General features: G+C 40.2%; 1 protein-coding gene across 3 annotated transcripts in view; it reads right to left on the reverse strand.

Moving 5' to 3' along the window:
* Positions 1-11,475, reverse strand: part of herc2 (HECT and RLD domain containing E3 ubiquitin protein ligase 2) — a 50,943-nt gene extending 39,468 nt beyond the window's left edge. For all 3 annotated transcript variants that reach the window (XM_079460445.1, XM_079460444.1, XM_079460443.1), the window contains exons 1-8: positions 11,378-11,475; positions 10,508-10,608; positions 8,787-8,880; positions 8,227-8,361; positions 5,055-5,277; positions 4,878-4,978; positions 607-748; positions 166-276 (exon numbers count right to left, since the gene is read on the reverse strand). In XM_079460445.1, coding sequence (XP_079316571.1) covers positions 166-276; positions 607-748; positions 4,878-4,978; positions 5,055-5,277; positions 8,227-8,361; positions 8,787-8,880; positions 10,508-10,579 — 878 coding nt within the window. In that variant the 5' untranslated portion in view covers positions 10,580-10,608; positions 11,378-11,475. The remainder of the gene's footprint in view (positions 1-165; positions 277-606; positions 749-4,877; positions 4,979-5,054; positions 5,278-8,226; positions 8,362-8,786; positions 8,881-10,507; positions 10,609-11,377) is intronic.
* Positions 11,476-11,610: the final 135 nt, after the last annotated feature.

Consider the following 11,610-nt stretch of genomic DNA (forward strand, 5'->3'; position numbering starts at 1 on the left):
ATGTTGTTTGTGACAACACTGACTGCAGCATTCGTTGTTCATAATGACAGAATGAAATGCTGCAAAACCTAAATGTTTTACATTTCATTGATATGTTTATTAGTCATTAAAAGAGAGAGACATTGATTTGGGTCACTGGTCAAATGCAAGATGGGGGAGGGGTACCTGAGAGTCCCTCGCTGTACTGCCAGCTCCAGCAGAATGGCCAGAGCCAAGTGCTGATCCTGCAGGGGAATGTTACTGGGAGCTTTTCCACTGCCACTTCCATGGATATCACTGACAAACAAGAACACCGTCAAATGAGCTTAAACAGCACCGGACACTCACATTATACAGATCCTTTGTGGTTAGCAGAACAAATACATTTATACAGGTTTGGAACAATCTGAGGGTGTGTAAATGATGACAGAATTTTCCTTTTTGAGAGAACTATCAATCTTAAACTGGTTATGAAACACCTATGGTGAAATTCATTGAGGATATTAGGAGAAAAGTAAACAAAAAGTGGGGAGAAAAACGAAACATAAAAGGTCTTCTGTGTCTGAAAGTAAAAGCTTCTGAACACTTAAATTAAATAATCACTGTAGTTAAAGAAGTCCAGTAAACCTGAGGAATTTCGTAGCCCTCTCGACCACTTCCAGCCAGACGGGCGACACTGTGCCCTCATCAAACAGGGTGGCTTCTGGGAGAGCGCGTAGGGCATCCAGAGACTCCTGTAGTAACTCACTGCATAAGTCTGCATCATCACCTGAAACAGAACCAATACAACAGCTCAAAGCTTCCTTTAACTTGACTTACAGTGAGCATTGCAGTTGCTGCAATGGCTTTGATCCCCAGAGTAACACGCAAACTAATAAAATGAGTCACTTTGTATGACAGGTTGGATTAAAGTGTCAGAATGCCAAATTGTTTGAAAGTCATTGTTCCTGTAGGACGGATAGTTCACAAAATATGGACGGTCATGTAAATCATGTAGAACAATAGACGTTGAAGGTTGTGCCATCTTGGGAGGATGCCTGCTAGTGCTGCTAATGCAGTGTTTTGTTTTTCTTGTTTGATAAGGAATTATAACTACGGTTGGTTGGATCTACTGTGTAAAAAACTGCAATAGCATTACGAGAAGTCGTTCAGGAAAAGCCCATTGTTGTTTCATTTTCGATTTCTCCATGTATCAAACAAAACTTGATAACATGATGTCAGGTATCTCACTATGGGAACGCCTCTGGCGTGACTGATTGCGGAAGCACATTTGACACCACGTCTGGCAGAGATACATCACTTCACGTTATTAAACAGTCCGGGTTACATTAGTAATCTAAAGTTCTCTTTCAAACACTCGTTCGGTATTTCACTATGGAATATAGGCAACCCCCATTTTGCCGATAAGCTGACGAACCAGGTGTATAAAAAAACAGAGTGAATGAAGATCTCTGAATGCTGATGTAGTTAAGTAAGTGCCAGCCGACCTCTGGGGGTGTCTGCCCTTCATAAAGAACGCCCCAGTAATCCTCGCACATCCCAATCACTTACCCCAAGGACCAAGTGAGCGAGAGAGGGTTCGGTCACATTTAATTTATAGAAACGAACAAATACAGTTAGGTCCATATATATTTGGACACAGGCACAATTCTTTGTTAGGTTTTTACCTAAACCTATTCAAGCTATAGTGATATAATGGATATGGGCTGAAAGTGCACACTCTCAGGTTTAATTTGAGCGTATTTACATCCAAATTGGAAGAAGGGTTTAGGAATTACAGCTATTGAGAGTAGATACCCCCCTTTTTCAAGGGACCAAAAGTAATTGGACAATTGAATCAAAAGCTGTTTTATGGACAGCTGTGGGCTATTCCTTCATTATTTCTTCATCAATTAAGCAGGTAAAAGGTATAAAGTTGATTCTAAGTGTGGTATTAGGATTTTGAATCTATTGCTGTGATTCTTCATCATGTGTTCAAAGGAGCTCAACATGCAGGTCAAACAGGCCATCATTAGGCTTAAAAAACTAAACAAATCCATCAGAGAGATAGCCGGAACATTAGGAGTGGCCAAATTAACTGTTTGGTACATTCTGAGAAAAAAAAAGAATGCACTGGTGAGCTCAGCAACATAAAAAGGCTGGGACGTCCACGGAAGACAACAGTGGTTGATGATCGCAGGATTCTCTACTTGGTAAAGAAAAACCCATTCACAACTTCCAGCCAAGTGAAGGAGACCCTCCAGGAGGTAGGTGTGCCATTGTCAAAGTCTACAATCAAGAGAAGACTCCACGAGAGCAAATACAGAGGGTTTACCACAGGGTGCAAACCATTAATAAGCATCAAGAAAAGAAAGGCCAGATTAGACTTTGCCAAAAAACACCTAAAAAAGCCTGACCAGTTCTGGAAAAGCATTCTTTGGACGGATGAAACTAAGATCAACCTGTACCAAAATGATGGGAAGAAAAAAGTATGGAGAAGGCTTGGGACAGCTCATGATCCAAAGCATACTACTTCATCTGTAAAACATGGTGGAGGCAGTGTGATGGCATGGGCATGCATGGCTTCCAGTGGCACTGGATCACTGGTGTTTATTGATGATGTGACAGAAGACAGAAGCAGCCGGATGGATTCTGAAGTGTATAGGAATATACTGTCTGCCCAGATTAAGCCGAATGCAGCAAAGTTGATTGGACGGCGCTTCACGGCACAGATGGACAATGATCCAAAACACACTGCAAAAGCAACCCAGGAGTTTTTTAAAGACAAGAAGTGGAATATATCTTCAATGGCCGAGTCAATCACCTGATCTCAACCCGATCAAGCATGCATTTCACTTGCTAAAGACAAAACTAAAGGCAGAAAGACCCAGAAACAAACAACAATTGAAGACAGCTGCAGTTAAGGCCTGGCAAAGCATCACAAAGCAGGAAACCCAGTCTTTGGTGATGTCCAAGGGCTCTAGAATTCAGGCAGTCATTGCCTGCAAAGGATTCTCAACAAAATATTGAAAATGTACATTGTATTTACAATTATATTAATTTGTTCAATTACATTTGAGCCCCTGAAAATGGGGGGACGGTGTATAAAAATGGCTGCAGTTCCTAAAATGTTTATTTTATATTTTTGTTCAACCCCTTGAATTAAAGCTGAAAGTCTGCACTTCAAATTCATCTTGATTTTATCATTTTAATTTGATTCTGGTGGCATACAGAGCTAGAAGTATGAAACTTGTGCCTGTGTCCAAATATATATGGACCTAACTGTATATGCAGAGATGACCAGCTGGCTGCCGCACAAATTTCTTGTATCGAAATTCCTTCATCAAGTTCCCAAGACGTAGCCATGGCTCTGGTGGAATGGGCTCTTAGTCCGACCAGGGATCAATATTCACGTTATTGTAACATAACACGATAGTCTCCACCATCCAGTGGAAAAGACGCTGTTGGGAGATAGGTCTTCCTTTATAAGCCTTAGCCCGCGAGAAAAAAAACTGGTTGTTCTTGCGCCGTATTCAAGTTCGGAGTATGCAAAGCAGTAACTGAGCATAAACAATGCAACCGCTCCACTTCTAAGGATGAAAATGGTGGTGAATGAAACGCTTGCAGTTCCCCTGAATGATCCCATACCTTAGGTACAAAGACCAGGTTTGTTCTAAAAATCACTTTATATCCCCCAGATGCAAACATCATGTATGATGGGTGAACTGATAAAGCCTGTAGTTCTCCCATCCTTTTTGCCGTAGTGAAGGCCAATAAAAGCAGTGTCTTAAACGAAAGCAGCTTTAAAACCGATGCTATCAGTGAGGTCAAATGGGGCTTTTGAAACCCTGTTTAGGACCATGGAGAAGTCCCATGACAGGACCAGAGGCTTTGATACTGGGTGAGAGAATGCTGACCAACAGTCCAAACCAATATGTCATGCCAAAATAGCAGCTCGATAGACTTTGACCGTAGAAACCTAGTACCTAGTAGGTCTTGCAAGAAACATACCACATTCCCCACCGAGCACAAGTACGGGGTTATGTTTTATCCATGTTTTATTTTTCTATTCTCATACTCTGAGATCTACGGCAGTTCTGCTCAAATCCAGCCGTTCAATGGAATGTGCATATGGCTCAGGTTTCAGGGAGGTTCTGTTTCCTGGACAAGACAGACTGTTATCCACCCATTCCCTGTGGATACTGTTCTGTACCACTCTCAACATCCAAACAAAATATAACCAGATGAGTTTCACTGAAGTTAACCTTTGGCTTCATCTTTTCCTATCTTAGGAGATATAAAGAAACTGCCTGTCAGGAAAACAGTGGTTCTAATGCAAAAATAATGTTTTGTTTTCATTTCGTTTTGTTCCAATTGGCTGGAAATAGGAAATTTAGTTTCTTGCCTTAAGTATCCCTTTGATGCAAAAGCATTCTCTAAAAAAGCACTCCTTGAAGCTAGCCAATCAGATAAGAGGATACTGGATCAAGCTTTTATTCAGTTTTTTGTGCAAAACATTTAAATGGGGTCATGTCATTGGAGGTTGGGACTAGGAGCGCTTTACAACCATAGCGCCAAACCGTTCCATGCACGGTATGGTACCGTTACACTTACGTTTCAAGCCTGGTTCGATACGGCTAGACTGCAAACTGCTCTCGGCCCGGAATTTTCAGCACGGCCAAACTAATATAATGCATTCAGAGACGTTATAGCTCAGTCGCTTGTGTTATCAAGGCAGTGCGTGACGCATTTGTGTTTACATTCTAAAGATTTTCGCTATCAGCCCTGCGGTGGAAAATGAAACCATTTACGGTAGTACCGGCTGTCCCGGAGTGGAACGATCAGGCAACGAGAATGATTCTGCCGAATGGTGGTAAAGCGCTCTAAGATGAACATAGACCCATCTTGAATGAGCTCACCTGATCTCCAAGCTCGGCGAAGGAAAGCAAAAGCAAAGGAAAGTGCTGCTCTCGATCCCACCCGAGCCAAACCTTCCACTCCTTTACTGACCGGCCGAGCGCTGAAAACAAAAAGTCATTTTAATACCCAGCTTAAAAGTTAGCTTCTTGTTTAGCCAAATATTTTCAATCTAGTACCTTTTGTTATCGACAACAGACAAGGGAGGGCTGGGCGGGCTTTTCCAACGGACTTTGTATTTCTCCTCCATCATGCTGTGGGTGAGGGAGATGAGGTAACGCTCCAGAATCACCAGCCGCTGGCTCAGGCGCAGCGAGGAGAGCGTGCTCTTAGCTGTCTGTGAAGATAACTTCTGTTGATCGTCTATCAGTGCCATCAGACAGTCCTTTAGCTCTACAGCTTCTGTAAGGTTTGAAAATATATTTACACAGTTAAATAAATGAACACTAGGTCAGTTTAATAGTAATTTACAAAAAACAATTTTTTTAATGTTCGGATCCAGAATCATAAAATGTTTGTATTTAGAAAGCACATTAAATATAAAATATATACTGTAATATAGACCCATTAAATACAGTCATATACTGTATATTCGGAGCATTCCTTTCACTTATAACAGTTCTGCTTAAAACCACAAAACTCCTTTCAACTTTATGAGGGCTTTAGTCACAAAACTAAAGACAAGCAGTTTTCTTCAGTAACATGGCTCCCTTGTAATATTGTTTGTTGATATATAAACCCTTGGTATGCATTCAAACCAAAGCCTTTATTGTACCTGCTCCAGCTGACTGTTGTTGTTGATGTGCATGCCTTTGTAGGCACTGCCTCTGGTTAAAAGCCTCAATACGCAGAGGGTGAATTAAAATAGCCAATCTAAAATCCACTTAAGCTTTATGTAAGCCAAGCTGCCTAACCCTCACAGGGCCTGAAGCAGGCCAAACAACACAACAGTTTTGAGAGAGTTGGAATCCTAGACAAATATTAGTTGAGAAATAAGGTTTTAACGGGATAGTTTGCCCATAAATTAAATCATTTTCATCATTTACTCACTATCACGTCATTTAAGACCTGTCAGAACACAAAAACTATTTTGAAGAAGGCTCAAAACCAACACTGGCCCTATTGACATCCATTGTATAAACACAAACATAAAACATGGCTGTGTTCACACTTGACAAGAAATGTTTACAATGGCGTTTTTTTATTCAAATAAAAAAAATTCAAATGCTCCAACGGATGTTTCAGCTAGAGCTTTCTTGACATCACGTTCCTCGCATTTTGTTTTGGAATGACAGGTCTCTGTCATTGGCAAGCTTGTGACACTGTCACACAAGAGACATGTTTTACCGCTATATTTATTATAGTTATTTTATGCATTATAGAGTTTTAATTGGTTTACATGTTTTTTTTAAATCCATTTTATTCCGCTGAACCTTTTTAATGTGCATGTCTTTAAGAAGTGCTAGGTTGACCTGTGTGTCAAGCTTTGAAAAAGGTGCTTTACATAGGGTGTTTTTTTTTCTCAGAAAAGTTTAACTTTTTTCAACCTCAATAGACGCTCTGGGCTGCAGAAAAAGACACTGGCATTTAAAAAGGTGCTCAGGGCTAATAACATGGTTTACTCGTTAGGATTATAATGTAATACAGACGCTAGCTGTTTCAAAATAAGAAGTCAGGTGTGAACACGGCCTAAGGCATTTCTCAAAAAAACTTTTGTTTTTATTTATTGTTGTTGTTGTACAGATAACCAAAAAGACTTTTATTGTATTGGTCTAGCTGACCAATATACGGAGCAAACATACAGCACCTTGAATCCATCGGATCAATTACATCAACAGACCCATTTACGGACAGGACAGATTTACGACAATGTCAAGGTAAAGGGAGAGTTCACTCCAAAACTGAAAATTGTTTCATTATTTACTCATCTTCATGTTATTTTAAGTATATATGTATGACTTGCATTCTTCTACAGAACCCAAAATAAAATATTTAGACTTCCATTGTAAACATTTCTCAAAATATCTTCTTTTGTGTTCACAGAAGAAAGAGTCATACACCGGGTTTGAACAACATAAGTGCGCTAATGACAGAAATTTTGTATAAACTATCCCTTTGAAGATTGAACACTTTGTTTTAAACAGAGGGAAAATGCGCTACCCCATTGCCAAAGTTCATTTAATAGAGAGGTCTAAAAAATGTACATTCATATGCATACTACTTTAACTAAATAACAGGGTGGGATGCCATTTATAATATGGTCAGGAGTGACAGAACCCCACTTAATTAGCATGTGATGTTTATGGGGGGCCTACGAGCCTTTCCATCAGCATGTGCTTATCACCACCCTCCAGAAAGCTGCTCCACCTAGACATGCGTATAAACACACAGGACTAACAACCGCATACACAACTAATGAGGTAAAAATAACCTCAACAGACAGTCTGTTCGGTCACCCGAGCCCCAAACAGCTCACGCGCCTAGGGGGGCCGACCAAACACAAACTCACAAGCTTTGAGAGGGAGTACTGTAGGTCACTCGTGTGGTGACAGGGCTGAATAACTGGGCCACATTTAGATGTGGCAAATCCATCTGCTATCCTACATTACAGTGCTGTGCTGATGAGGAACACAGCCAATGGAAACTGCTTTGCACTTAGATGTGCTGAAGGAACAAGAACGACAGAGAGGTGTATGTGTGTGTCAAGCCACCACTCCTGTCATGTAAAGCCACCTTCTTGCATCTTATCATACACCTCTCAAAAGCTGAAAATCATTTCAATTATCCTTTCTGCATCGCTGGCAGCACCAAACCACTGTGTTCTTCTAACAAATCACACCATGTCTACACCGGATGCGACCGGTGCGCTGAGTGCACCTTCCATCCAGTGTGGAAAGAATTGAAAAGTATAATGAGTTCTTCAATTGTCTTTTGTCGCATTGTGTCGGTCGCGTCCAGTGTAGACACGGTGTCGGGTTCTATTATGTCAGTTTTGGTTGTGTGGTCTGAGTTTTGGTTTGATAAACACATTGCATAGACCATTAGGGAGTAGACATCACAGTTACATCATGCATTTACACACACAGTATGGTGGTAGAAAAACAATGGTATGTTGTGGAAAATAGCAGAGATCCCAACTCCTGCTGCAACAAAATGAAACTTTGGGAAATGGCCTGTCAACAGACATTACGTTTCACACCTAAGGTCTATTTCTTCTAGCACCAGGAGGGAATTCCCCTGCAGATTGTGATGCTGCAGTATGAGTGGGATGACAAGAATCAGCACTCTCTGTCTGAAACCTCATTCACAACTTCAAAGAAGAAATCTGTCGCCTTAAGTATCGCCACCCACCTGGCTGCCTCCCCCAATCCCACGTCTCGATGATGGAGTGATGGACAGCCGAAGGCGAGGCCGCCGCCTCCTCCTCCTCCTTCTTTTCCTTATCATTTGGATCCTCTTTCTTTTGGGCGCAATCGGTGCTGTCCTCTGCAAATAAGGAAGAGAAAGATATTCTGGCATTCATTACAGAGTTCTTTTGGGATGAAAACTGTTACATAAATATGACCTAACTAAGAGAGTACAGGATATATAGTTACTTTTTTTTAAAACATTAAAAGCCTGTTATAAATAGTAACATTGAATAAATGTAGCAACTTAAATGGTAGATTAAAAAATATACAGTATCTGCTCCACTTGTGAAAGTTCTATGTGTAAGCTTATCACATTAAAGCATTTACATTATATTAACGTTTACATAATGTTTACAGAGCTTTATAATAATTACTATTATTATGCACATATTACTACTTATTAATAAACAAAACTATGTTTTATTATTATTATTTTGCAAAAACTCTAGTTGCATAAATTCCTGGAAAGTCTATTGTGAGTGATAGAGATCTTAGTTTTACCTGGATTGGCAGACTCTTCTCTGTCAAAGACAATTTCCTCATCCTTCACCATCTCATTCCACATCTCACTCAGTCCTTCAGGAGAGAAGGCTCGCTGTAACAGACATCACAAGACTCGGATTGGATTTCACCAACAAATTAGTCCTCCATTCCTTTATTGGATTTTGATTTTGTCTGTCTAGCAAAAGTTTCCGAGGCCCTGTTTTTATTTCTACAGCAAAAGTCTCCCTGGCAGAAGTAATCGATTCAAGCAGAGAAAAACTCCTCCAGCCTTAGAGGTCTTTTGGTGACCATTAGCATCTGTAACATTTCTATTTCCACCCACAACAAAGATGTTATCACCTCACAAAGCTGCCCAGGGCTCCGTTAGGACTTATAATTATCAATAATAAGTGAAATTCGGAGCCAAGTTTCAAAAGGCCACGTGACAGATTAAAAAAGACACCAGACCTCACTCTGTGAAGAGCTGGGAGGCTTTCACAACCATTAAGCTGATCCTAATAACAGCTACAGGACTCCTTGAGCAATACGCAAAAAAAAAAACATAGACCCAAATGGAAAGACACAAACACAAACAGCATTTTGGGAAATCATTTCATCACTTCTGGGAATCAGGACTAATGCATCCAGTGTTTTGAAATTGAATCCGCTCAACAATTCTTCATTGCGTGTTTCTTGCTTCCAAATAAGTAGGCACCTTCGCAAACAAGATGTGTTTAGACCTTTAGTTTATTCTCATATCTAAATCTGCATTTTAATTTATATGACTAGTCACACAGAAAAAAAGTTAAACGTATTACGTTAACATATTTTATTACTTGGCTACCTTGGAGACCCGTGTACAATAAATACCAAAGTATATGAAAACAATTGTTCAGCACTACTTCAAAAAGAAATATACTAATATATAAATATAATTATAAAAAAGTAAAAAAAAAAAAAAAAGTGGTCTGTGTGTGTGTGTATATATATATACACACACACACAGACCACTTTTTTATTTTTGGGGAAGAGACACATACCATTCAGCATTACAGGTTTATGAAAAGCTTAAGTTTACAAACAATTGGCATTAAAAATCCTAACTTAGTTAACATTGCATTTAATAAAAATATTTTTCTGTTTCTCATAAGGAACAGAAACAAATGTCCATGATGCCGTGGTAATGAAGTGTTTGCCTAGTAACGTAAACAAGATTGTTTGGCGATGTAATCCCATACACAAAATTTAGAAAGGACAATTACACATCCAAAGACGGTGTTAAGGTTCAAAGCAAAAACACCTCAAGAACTTGATCCCTCATTCTTTTAAAGCATTACTTATTGTCGTATTTTCCACAAATGCAGTCTGTATGACAAGTGTCCTTGTAAACACAGGCAAGAGGATGTAAATAAGAATAAAGAGACTTCAGTTTGCTTTGAGAGCTCAAATAAAACGCTTTGGGAACAGTCTTTCAAAAAAAAAAACAATACAAGCTTTTGAACAGCTACATCCCCCAAGCAATGCTTTCAAGATGCTACAGACCAGAAAATATTCACAACAACAGCTCAGTGTAAGTATTTACAAATAAGTTCTTCATCTGCTGAGCCGTAGTAAATGTATTGCTGGTGTTGCTGAACAAATACAGATACATATGCTGATCAACAGTGCAGAAAACACCACCACTCTCTATTTCAGCATCAAACTAGAGAATATTTGCACAAAATTCATTAGAACCTTACCTGCAGGTCTATCTTCAGCCATTTGTCGTGGAAGCGCAGCTGGGCATCGAGGGAAAAAGATGGAGATGGCATCCTTCCCTCTGCTCTCCTGGCTGCAGTCCCTAAAGAGAGACACATTCACGGATCAAAGTTTACACGGCAAAGCTCTGGTCACGCTATCTATTTCTCATTAAAACAGTCATCCCCCAGTTGATTTACATTATTTACCTATGGATTTCTCCATAGGCACAGTGGTTTATGTAAACATGAGATAAGGCTGTTTCAGAGAACTGGGAAACAGACACAGCTATAGTCAGATGAATATGCATCATACTTTCAGTACAGACTCTTCCATTACAAGCCTCTAACGCATTGGTAAGACAATTAAATAGGCCTGGCAACCACATACTCATTATAACTTCAAGCCTAGTCAACCTTGAACTGTTTGTTTTCCACCTCCTTGCGCACTCATTGATAAACAGTCATTTGCAAAAAGCGTTAATACGAACGTTGTCAGTCCATTATGTGAAACATGCACATATGATCGAGTATGAAGACGACGCTCATCAACCTGCGCTTATGAAACGATGCAAACTGGGTGTTGGCGTCATCTTCTCGGCGTTTAATGACCTGTCATGAGACATGCATGTGTATGGAGAAAGATTTTGGTAAATCAACAGATGTGGGCTGTAAAGCTGCAGGTTGCTGCCTGTGATCGGTGTTGTTGATGGGACTCAGGCTGTCATCCGCTAGCTGCTAAAGGAGAGGACGTTTTCAAATACTGACAGCGATCTATCCTGACTTTCTTCAACACATCCCAACATTTGAATACCGTAACCCAGCTATCTTGTCCTGTTGTATATGACGTAACGCAACCAAAGTATATTTTACCTGATCGGTTGTCTTATTGAATTGCTCCTTCGGTCCTGCCACTAGAATTAATGCACTTTAATGTCGGCCATATCGAGGGCTGACTGACGGAATCCGTAGCCAAACAAATATGAAGATTGAGGTGACGTCCACTGGACGAAGGGCGGGACATCACACGGACCAATCACAAGCAGGCGTAGAGACACGTGCCTCAAGACGCTGACTACCTTTAGGAATATACCCAAAAATGTGCA

The sequence above is a fragment of the Barbatula barbatula genome, assembly GCF_947034865.1.
Source record: "Barbatula barbatula genome assembly, chromosome: 7".
NCBI lineage: Eukaryota > Metazoa > Chordata > Actinopteri > Cypriniformes > Nemacheilidae > Barbatula > Barbatula barbatula.